This window comes from Salvelinus fontinalis, chromosome 8 (genome assembly GCF_029448725.1).
Source record: "Salvelinus fontinalis isolate EN_2023a chromosome 8, ASM2944872v1, whole genome shotgun sequence".
In the NCBI taxonomy this organism is placed as follows: Eukaryota; Metazoa; Chordata; class Actinopteri; order Salmoniformes; family Salmonidae; genus Salvelinus; species Salvelinus fontinalis.
The window spans coordinates 30,585,493-30,608,010 of record NC_074672.1 but is presented as its reverse complement, the minus strand read 5'-3'; the positions used below and the strand labels follow the sequence as shown (position 1 = coordinate 30,608,010).

Sequence of the window (22,518 nt, the reverse complement as noted above, 5' to 3'; positions counted from 1 at the left end):
CACTGTTGTGTCGTCCGCAAACTTAATGATGTTGTTGAAGTCGCGTTTGGCCACGCAGTCGTGGGTGAACAGGGAGTCCTGGAGGGGACTAAGTACATACCCCTGACAGACCCCAGTGTTGAGGATCAGTGTGGCAGACGTGTTGTTGCCTACCCTTACCACCTGGGGGTGGCCCGCCAGGAAGTCCAAGATCCAGTTGCAGAGGGAGGTGTTTAGTCCCAGGGTTCTTAGCTTAGTGATGAGCTTCGTGGGCACTATGTTGTTTAATGCTTAGCTGTAGTTAATGAAGAGCATTCTCACATAGGTGTACCTTTTGTCCAGGTGGGAAAGGGCAGTGTGGAATGCGATTGAGATTGCGTCATCTGTGGATCTGTTGGGGCGGTATGCGAATTGAAGTGGGTCTAGGGAATCCGGGAGGATGCTGTATATGTGAGCCATGATCAGCCTTTCAAAGCACCACATGGCTACTGACGTGAGGGCTATGGGGCGGTAATCATTTAGTATTCAGACCCTTTATTCTGTACTTTCTTGAAGCACCTTTGGCAGTGATTACAGCCTCAAGTCTTCTTGGGTATGAAGCTACAAGCTTGATACACCTGTATTTGGGGAGTTTCTCCCATTCTTCTCTGCAGATCCTCTCAAGCTCTGTCAGGTTCGATGGAGCGTTGCTGCACAGCTGTTTTCAGGTCTCTCTAGAGATGTTTGATCAGGTTCAAGTCCGGGCTCTGGCTGGGTCACTCACGGACATTCAGAGACTTGTCCCGAAGCCACTCCTGCGTTGTCTTGGCTGTGTGCTTACGGTCATTGTCCTGTTGGAAGGTGAACCTTTGCCTGGAGCAAGTTTTCATCAAGGATCTCTCTGTACTTACCTCGTTCATCTTTCCCACGATCCTGAGAAGTCTCCAAGTCCCTGCCCAGTCCCCACAGCATGATGCTGCCACCACCATTGTCGTGACTTTGCTTTCATTAATCTGATGAGTGTCATTTATCTAATCATCTAACTATTGTTAATTGTTACCCAATTAAATTAATAATGTAACAATCAACTCATTTGGATTTTGGGAACCACGAGAGCAGTTCTTTAAAGAGTTACCATCTCCCCAAATAAACTCTGAAGGTCTTTAGCTATTACATCTATAAACAGTCAACTCATTAATCTTAACCTCCTATCATATCATCATTCTGAACAGTCGTAACCTCCTGCATCTGCAAAACCCCAGTCTTACTTATGATTCAATACTCCACAAATTGGTTTAATTATTTATTTACTAGCTAACTAAATGATAACACAGGATAAACATACACACTTAATACATTAGAAACAGGTCCCTAGCGGACTGACACAATATGGCGGCTTGGTACAAAAAAGAGAGAGAGAGACAGAGACATAATACTTTGGTACATTTAGAAACTACTCTCACAGTGATCATATTCTTTGCACACAAACCGCCGCTCGTTTGGAGAAAGAAATCATGAATGTATTTACGTGTAAATGTCTTGGTTCTTCGTGAATTTCTGTAGGGAACAGGCTTTCTTGGAAAGGTTGTTGGGCCTTTTTGCGGCATGCTTGTAAGGCTCAGATTGTTCAAAAGGGGTCCCCATCCATCTTTTACCATTGTTCTCTGCCACCGCCCGGTATCTGTTGACTTGTTGTGTAGTCCTGAACAGAACTACAGTTTATTCTACTTTCCATTTGCTCCTGAAGCTGCTTCTTTGAAGATAGGCTAGCCAGCCGTGTCGATGCTAGTAGAATGGTCCCACTTAAATGTGCTTTTCTAGATACTTTACTTAGGACAGCTAATCAGCCGTACCAGTGATTGTCCAGGAGGTCATTTCATCGTCTCTACCTCGTGTTGAGATTTCAGAGTTCAAACCACTTTGGACATGAGCCGCAGCTACATGCCTCTCTGGTCTGATATGATCGTTCTTAACCTTTCACGAGTATCTACCCCGGGTCCGGGAGCACCCCCCACCCCCCCCACACTGAGTAGCATAGCCTAGCATAGCGTCACAATTAAATAGTAGCATCTAAATATCATTAAATCACAAGTCCAAGACACCTAATGAAAGATACAGATCTTGTGAATAAAGCCACCATTTCAGATTTTTAAAATGTTTTACAAGGAAGACAAAATATGTAAATCTATTAGCTAACCACGTTAGCAAAAGACACCACTTTTCTAACTCCATCAGTTTCTTACTCCATCAGGTGCTATCACCAATTCGGCTAAACTAAGATATTGATAGCCACTAACCAAGAAAAAACCTCATCAGATGACAGTCTGATAACATATTTATGGTATAGGATAGGTTTTGTTAGAAAAATGTGCATATTTCAGGTAGATATCATAGTTTACAATTGCACCCACCGTCACAAATGGACTAGAATAAATACATAGAGCAACGTGTTTACCTAATTACTAATCATCAAACATTTCGTAAAAATACACAGCATACACTAATCGAAAGACACAGATCCTGTGAATACAGACAATATTTCAGATTTTCTAAGTGTCTTACAGCGAAAACACAATAAATCGTTATATTAGCATACCACATATGCAAACGTTACCAGAGCATTGATTCTAGCCAAAGAGAGCGATAACGTAAACATCGCCAAAATATATTAATTTTTTCACTAACCTTCTCAGAATTCTTCAGATGACACTCCTGTAACATCACATTACAACATACATATTCAGTTTGTTCGAAAATGTGCATATTTAGGCACCAAAATCATGGTTAGACAATGACAAAAGTTGCCCAGCTGGTCAGACAATGTCGTGCGCCATATTAGACAGTGATCTAGTCGTATACATAAATACTCATAAACGTGACTAAAAAATATAGGGTGGACAGCGATTGATAGACAATTTAATTCTTAATACAATCGCTGATTTACATTTTTTAAATTATCCTTACTTTTCAATACAGTTTGCGCCAAGCGAAGCTACGTCAAACAAAATTGCGTCATAAGCGATTAACATTTCTCGACAGAAACACGATTTATCATAATAAATTGTTCCTACTTTGAGCTGTTCTTCCATCAGAATCTTGGGCAAAGAATCCTTTCTTGGGTCTAATCGTCTTTTGGTCGAAAGCTGCCCTCTTGCCATGTAGAAATGCCCATTGCGTTCGGCATGAACTGGAACCGTGCCCAGAGATTCACAGTGTCTCAGAAATAAATGTCCCAAAATCGCACTAAACGGATATAAATTGCTATAAAACGGTTTAAATTAACTACCTTATGATGTTTTTAACTCCTATAACGAGTAGAAACATGACCGGAGAAATATAACTGGCTACACTAATGCTTGGAAAAAGAGCAGGTCAGTGTCCACCGCGCGCCCGACGCATCTGGAAAAGAGTTCCTACCTACACGTGTTTTTGTTTTATAGGGGCTGTGATTGCGCAATCGATACCATTCAAATCGTCATCACGTAAAGGCATCCAGGGGAAGACGTAAGCAGTGTCCGTATCCTGATAGCGTTCACAGTGGCCTTTAAACTGACTCCAGATCAGGGGCCAAAATGTGTGAAATCTGACTCCATGTCAGGGAAATTGCTGTAGAATGAGTTCTGTTCCACTCAGAGACAAAATTCCAACGCCTATAGAAACTAGAGAGTGTTTTCTATCCAATAATAGTAATAATATGCATATTGTACGAGCAAGAATTTAGTAGGAAGCCATTTAATCTGTAATGCAATTATGCTAATGAGAAAACAGCACCCCCTGTAGTCGCAAGAAGTTAACCCACTATTTTATATATTTCATTCAAAAGGGGCAGTTCGTGAGGCTGACACGCTCTCTGACCACACTCAAGGGGTGGTGACTACTCATTTGTACAAAGTTGTAGAAACAATTTCCTCTTATAGTTTCTAAGATCACATCCTTTTCTTAACAAAAACACTTTCATAATTTTTCACATTTCATACGCAACCTAGAGGACCGAGACTTCATACGTGTAGTGTGTATACTTTTCAAGTTACAGTATTTCCTTTATAACATGTTTAATGATGTCACAAAAAACAACCAAAATTACATTATTATTCTTTAGATCGACTCTGACCATTCCCCACGTTTTATGTTAGAAATATTGTTCCAGTATTCACTTTAGAACGTGTTAAAGTTTTGGCGGGAAAAGGTCTGTGTAACAAAGGAACATTCTTGTGTGAATTTGGAGGGAGATGGCCGAAGGTTCTAATCCTTGATTTACACCCTTGGTGTGAACTGTCAACCCCCCACCAGCTCCCCTGTCCCCCCTCCGCCGGTGAGAGGAGGTCTGGCTGAAGTTATTTACTGCAAAGATGATCCGACCCATCTGGATGCTCACAGGATAGTCATGACACCTACTTCCCCGTAGGGATGGTGCCAGGTGTCCTCCAGACATGACGCTTGGCATTCAGGCCAAAGAATTCAATGTTGATTTCATCAGACCAGAGAATCTTGTTTCTCATGTTCTGAGAGTCATTTAGGTGCCTTTCTTTTTTTAGGCAAACTCCAAGAGGGCTATCACGTGCCTTTTACTGAGGAGTGGCTTCCATCTGGCAACTCTACCATAAAGGGCCAATTGGTGGAGTGCTGCCGAGACGGTTGTCCTTCTGGAAGGTTCTCCCTTCTCCACAAAGGAACTCTGGATCTCTGTCAGAATGGCCATCGGGTTCTTGGTCACGTCCCTGACCAAGGCCCTTCTCCCCTGATTGCTCAGTTTGCCCGGGTGGTAGCTCTAGGAAGAGTCTTGGTGGTTCCGAACTTCTTCCATTTAGGAATGATGGAGGACACTGTGTTCTTGGGGACCTTCAATGCTGCCAACATTTTTTGGTACCCTTCCCTAGATCTGTCCCTCAACACAATCCTGACTCGGAGCCCTACGGACAATTCCTTCAACCTAATGGCTTGGTTTTTGCTCTGACATTCACTGTCAACTGTGGAACCTTATATAGACAGCTGTGTGCCTTTCCAAATCATGTCCATTCAATTGAAGTTACCACAGGTGGACTCCAAGTTGTAGAAATATCTCAAGGATGATCAATGGAAACAGGATGCACCTGAGCTCAATTTCGAGTCTCATAGCAAAGGGTATGAATACTTATATAAATAATGTATTTCTGTTTTTATTTTTAAAACATTTCTAAAAACCTATTGTCACTTTGTCATTATGGGGTATAGTGTGTAGATTGATGAGTAAAATATTTTATTTAATTCATTTTAGAATAAGGCTGTAACATAACAAAATGTGGAAAAAGTCAAGGGGTCTGAATACTTTCCGAATGCACTATATCTACTCAAATAACCACGTCTCTATCATTCCTTCCTTCTGTCTCCCTGCAGGTAGTGCAGGCACGTCGGTTATGTTTAATAAAAACGGTGACGCCCCGGGACGCTACGACCTGTTCCAGTTTCAGATGACCAACTCCAGTGTTCCTGAATACAGGCCCATTGGACAGTGGGTGGAGACTCTCCAACTCAGGGTAAGGTTATGGCCTGTAATCATGGCTTGGGTCAAGGAAACATGGTCATAAAAAAATCCTTATAATGGCCTTATTTTATGATATTCATGATCTGTAGAACTACATATAATACATTTTACAGAAATGTAAGTACAAACTGGGCACTTGTTGATTAAGGGTATTCCCCAATAATTTGTTTAGGAAGAGCAATGTAAAATCTAATTGAGGAGTTAGCCTGTAGTCCTGCCTGTTGCTCTTGCTTTTTGGCAAGATGGCGATAAGTTGTCAAAATCAGAAAAAGATTGACACCCATCTAATGAAATATCTTTGTCAAGAAATATTGAGACGGGTGACCTTGATGGTATCATCTCTGATGAAGATATGCATCAAAAGGGATGTGTCAAAATGCGTTTAAAAAAATCCTAAATTCCTACTGAAAACAACAAACACAACAAACCACCCCTCCTCCTAAAAATAAAAAAAATGTAAAATAACTACTACAGCAGCATTATCAGTCCAAGGTGACAAATCTTGCTTTGTGGTCTCCATGGCAACAGTGGTGTTGTTCTCATTACAGTATGTAACCAGGAGCTGTTCCAGGGAGCACCATTGTCCAGATAACAAATCACAGCCCCTGCACAGATAACTGATAGCAGATCATAATTTAATGAAAAAACACATTTGTCATACAGGAACACACACACACACACACACACACACACACACACACACACACACACACACACACACACACACACACACACACACACACACACACACACACACACACACACACACACACACACACACACACACACACACACACACACACACACACACACACACACACACACACACACACACACTCTGTAGGTATTGGCATGCACTAAGGTATTGACCAGAAAAAAGCAGTAGATTTGAAGACAGTTTGTTTTCTGAATCATTTGTTGTGAGAATCTGTGGTTGTGTAATTTCTTAAATGTGATCATTATCAGAGCAATTAATAGATTCATTCTAAAGGTTTTCAATGTTTTTGGGAGCAAGCGATATGGGAGAAATTATATAGGTTGTGATGTGTGATGCAAGATAAAGAGTTGTTCTAGATGACTAGTACTGATAAGTCCAACCCATTTCTGACCTTAAGGTTAAACTAATATTGTTGACAAAACGCAATGCCAAATAAATCTTCTGGAGTGTGAAGGCTCAGTATCTTTTAAGTACTAAAATTCAGCGGCCTTCTCTAAATTCTCTGTAGATGACTTTACATTTATATGACAATATAACGATCTTGAAGAGATATTCCCCCTCTAAGACGGTTGTACAATTGGCATTTTAAGGCGGTAAATCATATTCTCCTTAACTAATCAAATTGTTCATAACTCTCTGGATTTTCATTTCATTTCATTCAATAAATAAACTACTGTCTCCATGGTGATATCAATTACTTTTGAGTACAAAATAGGACGCATGAAAGTATATTGTTTTATTTAGCTTATTCTTAGCACTCTTATGAGTGGAACTACTTTAAAAAATTGATGGAAAATATATTGTATTCTCCACTGCAACAACTCAGTGGAGGATATATATCCAGTGTTATCTATAATATGGTGCTTGCTGCATTAGTTGCGAGCAGTGGTGTAAAGTACTGAAGTAAAAATCCTTTAAAGTACTACGTAAGTTGTTTTTTGGGGTATCTGTACTATACTTCACTATTTATATTTTTGATAACTTTTACTGTTTATATTTTTGATGACTTCACTACATTCCTGAAAAAAAGAATGTACTTTTTACTCCATACATTTTCCTTGACACCCAAAAGTACTCCTTACATTTCGAATGCTTAGCAGGACAAGAAAATGGTCTATTTCACCCACTAAAAATGAAAATCCTTGCTCATCCCTACTGCATCTGATCTGGCGGACTCACTAAACACAAATGCTTTGTTTGTAAATTATGTCTGATTGTTGGATTGTGCCCCTGGCTGTCCGTACATTTAAAAAACAAGAAAATCGTGCCATCTGGTTTGCCTAATATAAGGAATTTGAAATGATTTATACCTTTACTTTAAGTTTTGATATTTAAGTATATTTTAGCAATTACATTTAATTTTGATGCTTAAGTATATTTAAAACCAAATACTTTTTTACTTTTCATCAAGTTGTCACGTTCCTGACCTGTTTTCTGTTATTTTTGTATGTGTTTAGTTGGTCAGGGCGTGAGTTGGGGTGGGCATTCTATGTTTTGTGTTTCTATGTTTAGGTCATTGGTAATTAGCCTTATATGGTTCTCAATCAGGGACAGGTGTTTGACGTTTCCTCTGATTGAGAACCATATAAAGGTAGGCTGTTCACACTGTTTGTTTGTGGGTGGTTGTCTTCCATGTTTGTGTCTGTGCACCACACGGGACTGTTTCGTTTGTTCGTTCGTTTGTGTAGTCTGTACCTGTTCATGCGTTCTTCGTGTTTATGTAAGTTCTCTCGTTCAGGTCTGTCTACATCGTTTATTTGTTTTTGTAGTTTGTTGAAGTATTTTCGTGTTTCGTCATTACTTTAATAAATTCATTATGTCATATCACAATGCTGCGCTTTGGTCCAATCCCTACTCCTCCTCTTCGGACGAAGAGGAGGAGGACAACCGTTACACAAGTAAGATTTTACTGGGTGACTTTTATTTTATAGTATCTTTACTTTTACTCAAGTATTGGATACTTTTTCCACCACTGGTTGCGAGTGAGCCAGTAAGACACGCTGTGACACTAGACATAATATACAGTGCATTCGGGAAAGTATTCAGACCACTGGACTTTTTCCACATGTTGTTACATTACAGCCTTATTCTAAAACAGATTCCATAGTTTTTTCCCTCTCCTCAATCTACACACAATACCCCATAATGACAAAGCACATTTAAAAAAAAATGTTTGCACAATAAAAAACTGAAATACCACATTTAAGAATTTAGACCCTTTACTCATTACTTTGTTCACACACTTTTGGCAGCGATTACAGACTCAAGTCCTCCGCCCCAGTCTGAGGTCCTGAGCACTCTGGAGCAGGTTTTCATCAAGGACCTTTCTGTACTTTGCTCCATTCGTCTTTCCCTCGATCCTGACTAGTCTCACCAGTCCCTGCCGCTAAAAAACATCCCCACAGCAAGATGCTGCCACCATCATTCTTTACTGTAGGGATGGTGCCAGGTTTCCTCCTGACGTGACGCTTGGCATTCAGGCCAAAGAGTTCAATCTTGGTTTCATCAGACCAGAGCATCTTGTTTCTCATGGTCTGAGAGTCCTTTAGGTGCCTTTTAGCAAACTCCAAGTGGGCTGTCATGTGCCTTTTATTGAGGAGTGGTTCCGTCTGGCCAATCTACAATAAAGGCCTGATTGGTCGAGTGCTGCAAAGATGGTTGTCCTTCTGGAAGGTTCTCCCATCTCCACGGAGGAACTCTGGAGCTCTGTCAGAGTGACCATCAGGTTCTTGGACACCTCCCTGACCAAGGCCCTTCTCCCCTGATTGCTCAGTTTGCCCGGGTGGCCAGCTCTATGAAGAGTCTTGGTGGTTCCAAACTTCATCCATTTAACCCTTGTGTTGTCTTAAGGGTCAAAATGTGTTTAACAGCAGAGAAAACCCCCTAAATGATATTTTTTCAACTTGAAATTCGATGACTTTTCCTAGTGACCCCAACATTAGAAAAAGTGAAACATAACATTTGTTCATATTTCCATGAAAGCTCTACACCAAGGTACAAAGATTGTCTTAGGGTCATTTTTGACCAGGCAGTTGTAAAATCATTTACACACCACAAAAACCACAAAGACACAAACACACACAATGAGATTATGTGTGCTACTGATTGCACTCAGTCAGCAGCTCCTGAAGAGGAAGATCACCATGGTTGGCACAGTTAGAAAGAACAAGCCTGAGCTCCCCTCTGCACTCCTCTCAACAAGGGGGAGAGATGCCTTCTCATCAAAGTTTGCCTTCACGCTCACCACCACTCTAGTTTCTTACCTCCCAAAGAGGAACAAGAATGTGGTCCTCCTGAGCACACTGCACCAAACGGCTGATATCAGTGATCATGAGGACAGGAAGCCAGCCATCACCCTGGACTACAACCACAACAAAGGGTGCGTGGACAACCTGGACAAGGTGTTTGTAACTTACAGCTGCAGGAGGATGACTGCCCGCTGGCCCCTGGTCATCTTCCATAACATCATTGATGTGTCCTCATACAATGCCTTCGTGATATGGAACAAAATCAATCCTACCTGGATGCCTGATAAGTGGAACAAGAGGAGGGTGTTTCTGGAGCAGCTGGGAAAGGCACTTGTGACCCCACACATTCAAAAAAGGGAGCGTCGCCCCCACACAACAGCCTCTGCAGAGCTTGTGAAAGCTGTTCAGGGGGCTGAATCTTGTCCTGATCCACCTGAGGCTGCAGCTGGGGCAGGCAAGAGGAGGAGATGCCAATTCTGTCCCCCAAAGAAGGACTGTAAAACAAATACTATGTGCTGCACATGTGAGATATCTGCAAAGTCCATGCACACACACTTGCATACTGTCCTACATGTGCTAATTAGAGTTGATTAATTTATGTTCTTCACTTTTTTGTTTTGTATCTATTATCTTATTTTATTCTTATTTATTGTTGTTTATACACCTTGTGGGTGGGGGCAATGGTTATACAAATGGGAGAAGACTAGTATTTTGTAGTTGAATTCCTCATTGTACAGTATATAAGAATATATCACTGTGTTGCCCAAAAAGTTCAAGACTGTTATTGTTTCCCTTCAATAAAATTCATTCAAAAGGACTTTCTACACATTTCTGCTACTTTCTTAGGCTATACAAGTGCTATCTCTTGCTAAAAAAAAGTCAAGTTTACACCTATGCAGTACCTTTGTAATACCCTTATTAGAACCAATTATTGAGTTTATTCTTGTTATAATTAATTGGTATTATATTTAAAAGGTGATTGAATTGCTCCTGAATTGTAATGTTGTTAATGCATTTCTTTTGAAGAAATATTTCTTTAATGTGTAAGTGAATAGGCTGGTTTACTTTTAAGTTTAAGTTTTGACCAATAAGGTCGCTTGTTAAGCTGTGGCCAATGGGAGTTGACCTGGTTAATGGGAGGCCTGGGGAAAAAAGAGAGGGAGAGAGACGTTGAAAAAAGGATGGACATTACATTATGACCGCTGGTGAAGTATTTTTTTAACAGAAGACGATAAAAATAGAACAAAACCCATACCTACAGAGTTTTGAAGCGAAATACCGATTTTATTTTATAAGAGAGTTATTATTATTTTGTTATGAAAGACTTAGTAAAGACTGAAGCTACCATCTCATTGTGGAGGTATTGGACAGCCTTGAGGTTAGCCTAGCATCGTGTGAAACCGAGAGAGAATTGCTTGGGAAAGATTAACGAGTTCATGTTCCTATGGGATATCGGTTACTGCTAAAGAGTACTGTCTGCATTGATAGCTGTGCTTGCTGTGGATCTTGTGAGGAAACCTGCAAGGAACTGCCATACTTCTCTGAGGGAATAGCTACGAGTAGTGAGTAACTACAACGGTGGGGTGCTTCGGGACTTTATGTGTGTCGTCATTTTTTGGGGGGAGCTCCAACGGTGCCAACGGGGTTAAAACTTCTCTAGGATATGTGGGACACTACCGTCCCACTTGGCCAATAGCCAGGGGAAATGTAGAGCGGCAAAATATTATTTTTTTTCATATAAAATCAAACTTTCATTAAATCACTCATGTAAGATACCAAATTAAAGCTACACTCGTTGTAAATCCAGCCACCATGTCAGATTTCAAAAAGGGTTTTTGGCGAAAGCATAAGATGCTATTATCTGATGATAGCACAATGTCAACAAAGAGAGAGTAGCATATTTCAACCCTGCCGGCGCAACTCAAAACGCAGATATAAAATATAAAACATGCATTACCTTTGACGAGATTATTTTGTTGGCACTCCAATATGTCCCATAAACATCACAGATTGTCCTTTTGTTCGATTAATTCCATCCATATATATCCAAATTGTCCATTTATTTGGTGCGGTTGATCCAGAAAACAGCTTCCAATTTGCGCAAAGTCACTACAAAATATCTCAAAAATTACCTCTAAACTTTGCCAAAACATTTCAAAGTACTTTTGTGATACAACTTAAGGTATTTGTAAACGTTAATAATCGATCAAATTGAAGACGGGTCTATCTGTTTTCAGTACAGGAGAGCAACAAACTAAAGCTACTTTAGTCTTGCGCAACTCTCAAACAGTACACATGACGTTACACTGCTTCCTGATGGCCTTCTTCTTCATTGCACAAATTAATAACCCCAACCTATTTCCTAAGCCTGGTGACATCCAGTGGAAGAGGTAGGAACTGAAAACAGGGTGATTAGAAATCCAGTATTCCAATGAAAACTCATTGAACAGACAGTGACTTAAAAAATAAAAATAAAATGAATGGTTAGGCCTCGGGGTTTTGCCTGCTACATAAGTTCTGTTATACTTACAGATATGATTCAAACAGTTTTAGAAACTCCAGAGTGTTTTCTATCCAAATCTACTAATAATATGCATATCTTATATTCTGGGGATGAGTAGACGGAAGTTGAAATTGGGCACGCTATTTATCCAATAGTGAATTTGCTGCCCCCTATCCTAGAGAAGTTTAAACAAGCTGGAAATCATTTGGTCATGGGTTGAGCACGACTCATTGGGGTTTATTAGTTTGATTTATTTTGATGTGGTGCTTTGAAAATGTAATAATACACATCTTGAACCTTATGTATGTTGCCTTGCTGGAGTCATTTACTGTTTCAATTTAATGCATGGGAAAGTAAATCCTTATACAATAAAAAAAAACTATAATCATTCCATCTGAAGTTGAGACCCTATTTGTCATCACCCTAGATAGTTTACAATATGGATTCTTATTGGAGATGTTCTTCTCACCTAAAATCCCATGCTGTTGAGATACTCTATTTAAGTTAATATCGTGAGAGTCAAATTTGAGCTTGTTGAGAGGGTTAAATTTTAGGGTGCTCGTCTGGGAATTTTGTTTTTGTTTGATGGATATTTTCAGAAATGACTCTGGTGTAATTTATTTTTTTGCTCAATGTTTTCACTGCTGACATCTATACTAAGATTCTACACTGACTCACCATTTGAACATTTTTAATAGAAATTTTGGATTTCTTCCTAACATTGCTGTATAGGCATAGACTTACAACATGAATGCTGAAGAGATTGTTACCTGGTGTAGAGAGAAACAACTAGCTATTAATCGTGCATTTGTCCTTCGCAATGTGACAGAGGATGTGTCTGATGAGGTTCTGCTGGAAACGCTGACTTATGTTAAGGCTTTTGGTAAAATTAGACTGCATGGTCGTTGTTCCTATTCAGCTGATAAAAAGCAGTATGTTTTGGTAGAGATATCAAACAATCTTAACGAAATAGCTGTGCCAAGTGTTGTTGGGATACCTGGAGAGTTGGGTCCCTGGCCTGTACATGTAGTTTCACAAGTCACATCTCCTGTTGAGAGAGAGAGGGTGAAGATTTTCATGTGAAGCTATTATCCTTTCTAAGACATGAAGGGAAGACTGTAGCTGATGTTAAAGGCTTGGTAAGTCCCTCTGGCGCTGACCTCAACACTGAACTGGTTACTGCCATCAGTTCACTGGTAGAGAAATGCAACAATGTGCCATCTGAGACTCAGAGTTACTGTAAGCTGCGTATGTTCTCAGGTGTGAAACCCACTCCTAGTGAAGGGGAAAAGTATGATGCATGGGCTGAGCAAACCAACCATTTTCTAGAGGAATGGCAGTGCACCGACAATGTGAAAAAACAGAGAATAATAGAAAGTCTTAAAGGGCCTGCTGCTGACATTGTGAGGTTCTTCAAGACAGGAAACCCCCATGCTACAGCAATCGAATACAAGGCTCTAGAAACAGCATTCGGTACCACCGAAAGTGCACCTGATCTCATGGTAAGGTTCAGAAACACATTCCAAAGTGAAGGAGAGAAGCTTTCAGCTTACCTATTGAGACTTGACAAATTGCTGCATGCTGTTTATCGAAAAGGAGGTGTCGTGTCTTTGGCTATGCCGGATTAATTGCTATGACATGCTATTCTATAAAATACTTTCTCCGTAATTAATATCACCTGATTGAGCTAATCGGGTACATGTAATTAACTAGAGAGTCGGGCACCACAAAATAATATTTATAGATCCGTTATCTTCCGAATAAACTCTTAAAGATTTAGCAATATTTTACATCAATAGCAGTCAACATCGTCATCTTTCTTCAGTCTCATATTCTAAAAGTTGTACATTCTTGGTTATCTGCAAGAATCCTGGCTAACAAGTTGAATCAGCAATACAAAATTGGGTTTAATTATGTATTTACTAAATACCTAACTAATCACACATACACAATTAAATCATAACTTGATTACAAATTGCCGTCATAAAGGAAAACGTCCCTAGCGGGCAGAACAGATATGACAGCTTGTTACACAAAGGAAAGGGGGCTGAGTTTTAGTGAAAGTGCGGGAGACTGGAATAGAGGCGAAGCTGTGCTATCGTAAATACAGTATCTTATGCATTCTAAATTACCGCCCATTTGGAAAAGGAAAATGCAATAAATATTTACTCTGAGCTGCGCTTCAGTAGGTTGGTGGTAGATGGAAGACCGTGTTGCCAAACCGAGTCCTCTGTCCTTTGAAGAATGTCTCTGGTGGTCACTGGAGACGTTGTAGTAACGTCGTTGTGTAGTAGACTGGATACTCTGACTGTCCTTCCTAACCTGCGTTTGTAGCAGCTGTTGCTAACTCAACGGCTAGGAGGTATCACTTCTGTAGTGAATACGAGTTCAAAGTTCATACCATTCACAACCAAAGTTCATGCTGATGTTGGCTTAGTTCTGTAGTTATTATCTGAACCATTCTGACATGGGATCGTCACCCTCATCTCCTCGGAACTGAAGGTTATATTTTTGTCAATGGCTTTATATAGTGGAGGGAGAGGGGTGTGTCTGAAAAGTTTATTACCCATGTCTCTTCACAGGGGCGGGCCACTGGTTGAGCAGAGGCCCAAACTAATGAAAACCCAAATCTCTCATTTGGAAGCTAAAATTACATTTCATCTCTTCACAAATAATTTCATATTCAAGCATTTGAATTAAACAACAATTCCATGTGAATCCGATACCTCTGATGTTTAGACTTTCCACAGTAGAGTTTATGTCATCCTATCATTGATGAGAATGTCTCAGATGACAACCGAACTGACATAATATACCTTAAGTACCACCGCATATGTTCAGTTGGTCGGATTACCAGAATATAGTTCATTTCCCCCCAACTTCTGATGTTCCCAGAATCTCTATGTTAACTAAAGGGTTTTCTCATGTCACATCAGTATAGTAGGGAGAGGGAAAAAGGGCGAAAGAGGTATTTATGACTGTCATAAACCTACCCCCAGGCCTACGTCATGACAGAGGCATTGAGCTGTCAGAGATGAATTGCACATGCATTGGCCAAGTAGTGAGAGGTGCATCCTCACATGACATGGTTGCGCTTCGTATTCGCATGACCTATAAACTGCTTGAACCACCAAGCTTTACTGAACTACTACAATAAGTAAGGGAGGAGGAGGACATGATTCAAGACAGGAACACAACAAAGAGTGTTGCAAAGTCATCAGCTGTTGCTCCTGTTGCCACAGTTTGCGAAGAAGCTAATACCAAGATAGAAGTGCTGAGAATAGAGATCAAAGTTTTTAAAATGAAATGAATTCTCATGTCTGCTAACGTCACAGCAGCTCAATCTGACACACAAGGTCAGATGTGGCATTTAAAAGCAAAAAGAATCTCTAAATCTAAATCCATCACAAGAACAGACACAAGCCGACAGCAAACCCGAAGTGTTCTGTTATAGATGTGGAGAAGATGGCAATTTCAAGAGAAACTGTGAAGGTGAAGAGAACTTGAGGAAAGTCAATACACGCCTAATCAAACAAAAGCGGTCTATGGGAAACTACAGAGGGACCCAGTGAAGGAGCAGCCTGACGTCCCGGTGAAGATACGTTCCGCCAAGTGCCACAAGTATGAAGACATGAAAGACATACTACCTACAGGTTTAGTTGGTCCAAGTTATGTCGTTCAAGTACAGATTGAAGGTATCTATGCTAAAGCTTTACTAGATAGCGGTTCTCAGATTACTCTACTTTACAGATCCTTTTATGACAAGTACTTGACGCATTTGCCATTGATTACTATAGGAAACTTTGAGATATGGGGCCTTAGCTCTGATCAGAGTCCATATGATGGCTATTTGTCACTCAAGCTTGAGTTCTCAGGGTCGGTTGTGGGTGTAGCAGAGACCATGTAAGCACTTGTCCAGATCCGGCCATGAAAGGTGACGTGTCTATTCTGATCGGCACCAATACATCTGTAGTGAAGAGACTTATGACTGCTTGCAAAGAAAAGAAAGGTGAAGGTTTCCTTAGCACACTACAAGTTCATCCTGCTATCAAAGAGGCATATGAGAGGATGATAGAAAGCTCAACTGATGATGACGAGACGAGAGGAACGGTCTGGTTCGCACAGACAAAACCTGTCACCCTGCCACCTGGTGGGCAGGCGAGAGTTACTGGAATTCCAAAGTTTCCTGGGATACCTTCTACTCAAACCATTCTGGTAGAGAGGCCTGAAGAACCCGGTTCCCCGAAGAACTACTAGTGAGGCCTGAAATCCAGACGGTTGCAGTTGTGTCGTCTAGAAGAATCACTCTTACTGTCAGGAATGTCTCGACAAAGGAGATCACCCTGAAACGAGGTACGCCTATTGCTCATCTGTTTCTTGTAGATGTGTTCTATTGAAAAGTAAGCAGGATTCATCTGAGATACTGACGTCTTCTTCATTCAACTTTGGAGATTCTTCAGTGCCTGAGGGATGGAAGAAGAGGTTATGTGAAAAGATGATGGAACGGAAAGAAGTTTTCTCAACACATGAGTTTGATGTGGGTTGTTCAAAGAGTACTCACCACACCATCAGAGTTACTGAAGACAAACCATTTAGGGAGAGATCTCGCCGCTTGGCCCCAGCTGATGTTGAAGATGTGAGGAAGCATCTTAATAACTTGAAAAGTTATTGGTTCATATCTGAGTCGAAAAGCCCCTATACATCTCCTATTGTGGTTAGAGGAAAAAATGGCACCATACGCAGGTGTGTTGATTACAGGACCCTCAACAAGCGCACTGTTCCAGACCAGTACACAGTCCCACGTGTGGAGGATGCTCTGACATGTTTGAGTGGGAGCAAATGGTTCAGTGTGTTAGATCTCAGAAGCGGATACTATCAAATTCCGATGGGCGATACAGATAAAGAGAAGACTGCATTTATCTGTCCAGTTGGATTTGACCAATTTGAGATGATGCCACAGGATGTCGGGAGCACCTGCAACATTTCAACATGTCATGGAAAAGACAGTTGGAGACATGAACCTACTCAAAGTTCTTGTTTACCTTGATGACCAAATTTTGTTTGGACGGACGCTGGAGGAACACGAGCAGAGGTTACTCAAGGTGTTAGACCGCTTGAAAAGTGAAGGCCTAAAATTGTCCCTTGACAAGTGTCAGTTTTGCCACACATCTGTCAACTATGTTGGACATATCATATCCCAGAATGGAGTGGCTACAGACCCCTCAAATATTGAAGCTGTCACCACGTGGCCAAGGCGTGAAACTGTGACGCCTCTGCGTTCTTTCCTAGGATTCTGTGGATATTACAGAAGATTTGTCAAAGACTATTCTAAAGTGAGTTACCCCCTGAATCAGCTCTTATGCGGATATCTTCCCTCTGCCAAGAAAGGAAGAAAGTCCAAGGGATAGGAGAAGGCCTACCTCAACCCCTCAGAACCATTTGGATCAAGGTGGGATGAGAAGTGTGAATTAGCATTCGAGACATTGAAGGAAAACCTCACAAAAGCTCCTGTGTTGGCTTTTTCTGATCCTCAGTTGCCACACGTTCGACATGTAGATGCTAGCCGCGAAGGGTTAGGTGGAGTACTTTACCAAGATCAAGGTGAGGGTCTGCTTCCCGTGGCATTTGTGAGTCGAAGCCTGGCCGCTTCTGAACGCAACTACCCAGCTCACAAGTTAGAGTTTATTGCGTTGAAGTGGGCCGTGGTTGACAAACTACATGATTACCTGTATGGGGTCAAGTTCGAGGTTAGAACAGACAACAACCCGTTGACATATGTCCTCACGTCCGCAAAATTGGATGCCACTGGTCATCGTTGGCTAGCTGCGTTATCTACCTATGACTTTAGTCTCAAGTACAGGTAGAACATAGATGCCGATGCTTTATCTCGCCGCTCTCATCAGCAATCTGCAGTAGAACAAGATTTGAGTGACTTTCCTGCATCTGGTGTCCGAGCCATGTGCCAGATGTCTAGTGTTGTTAAGAGTAACTCCTGGATCATCTAGGAGAGTGATTGATCAGTTGGGAGCCTCTATGCATTCTGTGCCTCAAGCATACTGTAACCTGAGCATGCTGAAGTCTCACATGCACAGATTGAGCACTATGTAACTTGCTGCATCACAACAAGAAGACCCTTGTTTAGGAGAGATGTGGATTGCTCTTGATAAACATGATATTACCAGGGTGACAAAGACCAAATATCCATTCATCTCTTTGCTCCTGAGAGAGTGGGAGAAGCTAAAGATGGAAGATGGAGTTATGTACAGGATCACACATCCGCCAAACAAAACTCGTCGTGCTCAGTTACTACTTTCAGAGAGGTTCAGAACTATGGTCCTCAAGTCGCTGTATGATGACTCAGGTCATTTAGGATTTGACAAGACGTATGGACTTGACAGAGATCGGTTCTACTGGCCACGCATGAAGATGGAAGTAGAGGAGTACTGTAAGTTCTGTGCTCGTTGTGTACAGAGGAAAACACTTCCAAATATAGTTGCTCCACTTGGTCATATGCAAAGTGATGGACCTATGGACCTTGTGTGTATGGATTTCCTGTCCATTGAGCCTGACTCACATAACACAGAGAATGTCCTGGTCATTATGGATCATTACACGAGATACGCTCAAGCTTTTCCTACAAAGGATCAGAAAGCATCCACTGTCGCCAAAGTATTGTGGGAGAGGTACTTCATCCATTATGGTCTACCGAAGAGGATGCATAGCGATCAAGGTAGAGATTTTGAAAGTCGACTCATCCGTGAGCTACTGAATATGCTTGGGTGGAGAAGTCAAGGACAACACCATATCATCCTCAGGGAGATCTACAACCCGAGAGATTCAACCAAACCTTGTTGAACATGCTTGGAACTCTTGATCCTACACAAAAGAACAAATGGAGTCAGTATATTGGGCATCTAGTGTACTCGTATAACTGTACTTGGAATGAAGCGACTGGCTACTCACCCTATTTTTTGATGTTTGGACGTGAAGCTAGATTGCCCATTGATATCTGTTTTGGAGTCTCGAGTGATAGCTCTTCAGAGAGAACTTACCTCAAGTATGTATCTGATACGAAAAAACAGTTACAAGCTGCTTACAAATTTGCCGAGAGCACTGCTGGAAAGCAAAACCATGAAAACAAACAGTGATATGATAAGAAGATTCACTACACGCAACTTACGCCTGGAGACAGAGTCCTTATACGGAATCTAGGACTGCATAGAAAACATAAGCTGGCAGATGGCTGGGTTTCTACGCCATATGTGGTGGAAAGTCAGATGTCAAACTTACCTGTGTTCCGTTTGAAGCCTGAAAGTGGAGATAGACCCATTAAGATTCTTCATCGGAATCACCTGCTACCACTGGGGCAGAAAGTGTGCCTAGAACCTGTGGTTAACATAAAACCAACTCCTAGTAGAAGGACCCAGCAAAGAAGGAGGAAGAGAAAGGGAAATTAAAAGTTGCCTGGAAACTGTACTCATCGGAATGATGAGACAGTTGAAGAGGTTAAGAATCCAGAAGATGAGAAGGATTTCGACTCAGAGGATGAGGACATCGGAGTATGGAATGAAGTGCCTAATACAAACTCTAGGAGCCGAGAAGTGGAAGAGATGTTGGAACAGTTTAGCTTAGACCTAGACATAGTCTGGAATCAAATTACTGGGGAACCTGAAAGAGCAGAACAAGTTGTAGAAGCAATAGAGTCCATTCAAAAAGATGATGTCGCAACTGGAGTTGAAGCAGATGATAATGAAGCATCTAACTCAATTGAAGAGATTCAAGAAGAGGAACGAGAAGTTCAAGGAGAAGTGAAACTTCGGAGGAAATAGAAGGACCAGGAATAAGAAGATCTCAGAGAGTAAAGAAAGCTCCTGTACTACTTACCTATGATTAACCTGGAGTTCCAAGTATAGCCCCAGTTGTCAGATATTGTTCCACACTATACAAGTAGATTGGATAAGGGAAACACAAATGTATCTCCTTTTCAATTATCTAACAAGGTTTGTCTCAGTTGTAGGTTGAAGAGAGAGTTATTAAGAGTTGACACGGTTACTTATTACATTTCACTTGTGTGTTTTCAAGTCATGAGGACATGCCTAATTGTGATGGGGGGAGAGTGTAATACCCTTGTTAGAACCAATTATTGAGTTTATTCTTGTTATAATGAATTTGTATTATATTTAAAAGGTGATTGAATTGCTCCCAAATTGTAATGTTGTTAATGCATTTCGTCTGAAGAAATATTTCTTTAATGTATAAGTGAATAGGTTGGTTTACTTTTAAGTTTAAGTATTGACCAATAAGGTCGCTTGTTAACCTCTAACACCTACCAAACCCGGATCCGGGTGCACCCCCATCACAAAAGCTGACTAGCATAGCCTAGCCTAAAGCCACAGGGATATCATATAATAAAATGTTCATGAAATCACAAGTCCAAGACACCAAATGAAAGATACACATCTTGTGAATAAAGCCATCATTTCTGATTTTTAAAATGTTTTACAGGGAAGACACAATATGTAAATCTATTAGCTAACCACGTTAGCAAAAGACACCACTTCCATACTCCACCATTTTTTTACTCCATCAGCAGCTATCACAAATTCGACCAAATAAAGATATAAATAGCCACTAACCAAGAAGCAACCTAAACAGATGACAGTCTGATAACATATTTATTGTATAGCATAGGTTTTGTTAGAAAAATGTGCATATTTCAGGTATAAATCAGAGTTTACTATTGCAGCCCCCATCACAACTCTCACTAAAACGACTAGAATAACTACAGAGACCATCGTGTATTAGCTAATTACTCATCATAAAACATTTCTTAAAAATACACAGCGTGCAGCAGATGAAAGACACAGATCTTGTGAATCAAGACAATATTTCAGATTTTCTAAGTGTTTTACAGCGAAAACACAATATAGCGTTATAGTAGCTTACCACAATATAAGAGCGTCTGCTAAATGACTTAAATGTAAATGTAAATAACACCAGCATTGATTCAAGGCAAAAATAGCTATAACGTATAAACCACCAAAATATATTAATTTTTTCACTAACCTTCTCAGAATTCTTCAGATGACAGTCCTGTAACATCATATTACACAATTCATATAGAGTTTGTTCGAAAATGTGCATATTTAGCAGAACAAATCATGCTTATACAATTAAAATAGCGTCCAAATACTCAAGCAATCTGTCCGGGGCCATCTTGGAAAAGCACCTATTCTTATCGAAAACTATTCATAAACTTGACTAAAAAAATACAGGTTGGACAGCAATTGAAAGACAAATTAGTTCTTAATGCAATCGCTGAATTACATTTTTAAAATTAACGTTACTGCGCAATACAGGGTGCGATAACGCAAGGCTACACTGCAAGAAATGGCGTCTTATGCATTTGACATTTTTCAACAGAATAATGAATTATCAGCATAAATAGTTCTTACTTTTCGATGAACTCTCATCAGAATCTTGGGATAGGTGTCCTTTGTCCAAAATAATCGTTGCTAGGTTGGAGAACGTCGTCTTCAGCGTTGCAATTAGTAGTAAACATTAGCACGAAAGAGAGAGATACCCAACTTCCTACAGCGCCAAGGAAATAAATACCCGAAAATCGCAATATACTGACATAAACTGATATAATTCGGTTCAAAATAACAAGATTATGATGTCTTTAAAGCCTATATCGAATAAAAACACAGCCGGAAATGTCAAAGATCTATAACCGATGTTTCCAAAAGAACGTTCCAAGGTCCTCAGTGCGCCAGAGCGAAGGTGAAAAGAATGATCCACCTCTTTCCCAAGCAATTTATAAACTTTGGGAACTACGTAGAGAGTCCATTTCAAGTCTCCCTATTCGCTAACAACCAGGGGAAGGCGTATGCAGTGCATCTCAACCAATAGAAGACAGTCAGAGTTATCCACAGGTCTGGGAACAGCGAGCACATTTCAGCATTTTCAAATCCTCATAGGAGAATTGCTCTAAGTCCAGTTCTGTTTCACGCACAGACATAATTCAAACGGTTTTAGAAACTAGAGAGTGTTTTCTATCCAATAGTAATAATAATATTCATATTGTACGAGCAAGAATTGAGTACGAGGCAGTTTAATTTGGAAACGAATTTGTACTATGTCGAAATGGCACTCCCCTAGTGGCAAGAAGTTTTAAGCTGTGGCTTAATGGGAGTTGACCTGGTTAACGGGAGGCCTGGAAAAAAGAGAGGGAGAGAGACGTTGAAAACTACAGGATTTCAATGGGTTTCAATTCCAGAGACTGAGCTCTCAGGCCACGCTCTTTGGCCATGCACACCTGTGGTGGGTTTGGCATCGAAATGAGAATGCATGAGCAGAAAAGAACCACATACGTTCTGTAAAATATGGTGTTGGAACTTTGATGTTACGGGAGTTTTTTGCTTCCCTGGTCCTGGGGCCCTTGTTAAGGTCCAAGGCATCATGAACTTTATCCAGTACCAGGATATTTTAGCCAAAAACCTGGTTGCCAGGAACCTGAAAATTGGCCACGAGTGAATCTTCCAGGAAGATAGTAACCCGAAGCACACAC

At 40.7% G+C, this 22,518-nt stretch overlaps 1 protein-coding gene across 2 annotated transcripts in view; it reads left to right on the top strand.

Moving 5' to 3' along the window:
• The window catches only part of LOC129861088 (metabotropic glutamate receptor 7-like), a 120,107-nt gene that overhangs the window by 66,673 nt on the left and 30,916 nt on the right, over positions 1 to 22,518 (top strand). For both annotated transcript variants that reach the window (XM_055932199.1, XM_055932200.1), the window contains one exon: positions 5,332 to 5,471. In XM_055932199.1, the coding sequence (XP_055788174.1) occupies positions 5,332 to 5,471 (140 nt within the window). The remainder of the gene's footprint in view (positions 1 to 5,331; positions 5,472 to 22,518) is intronic.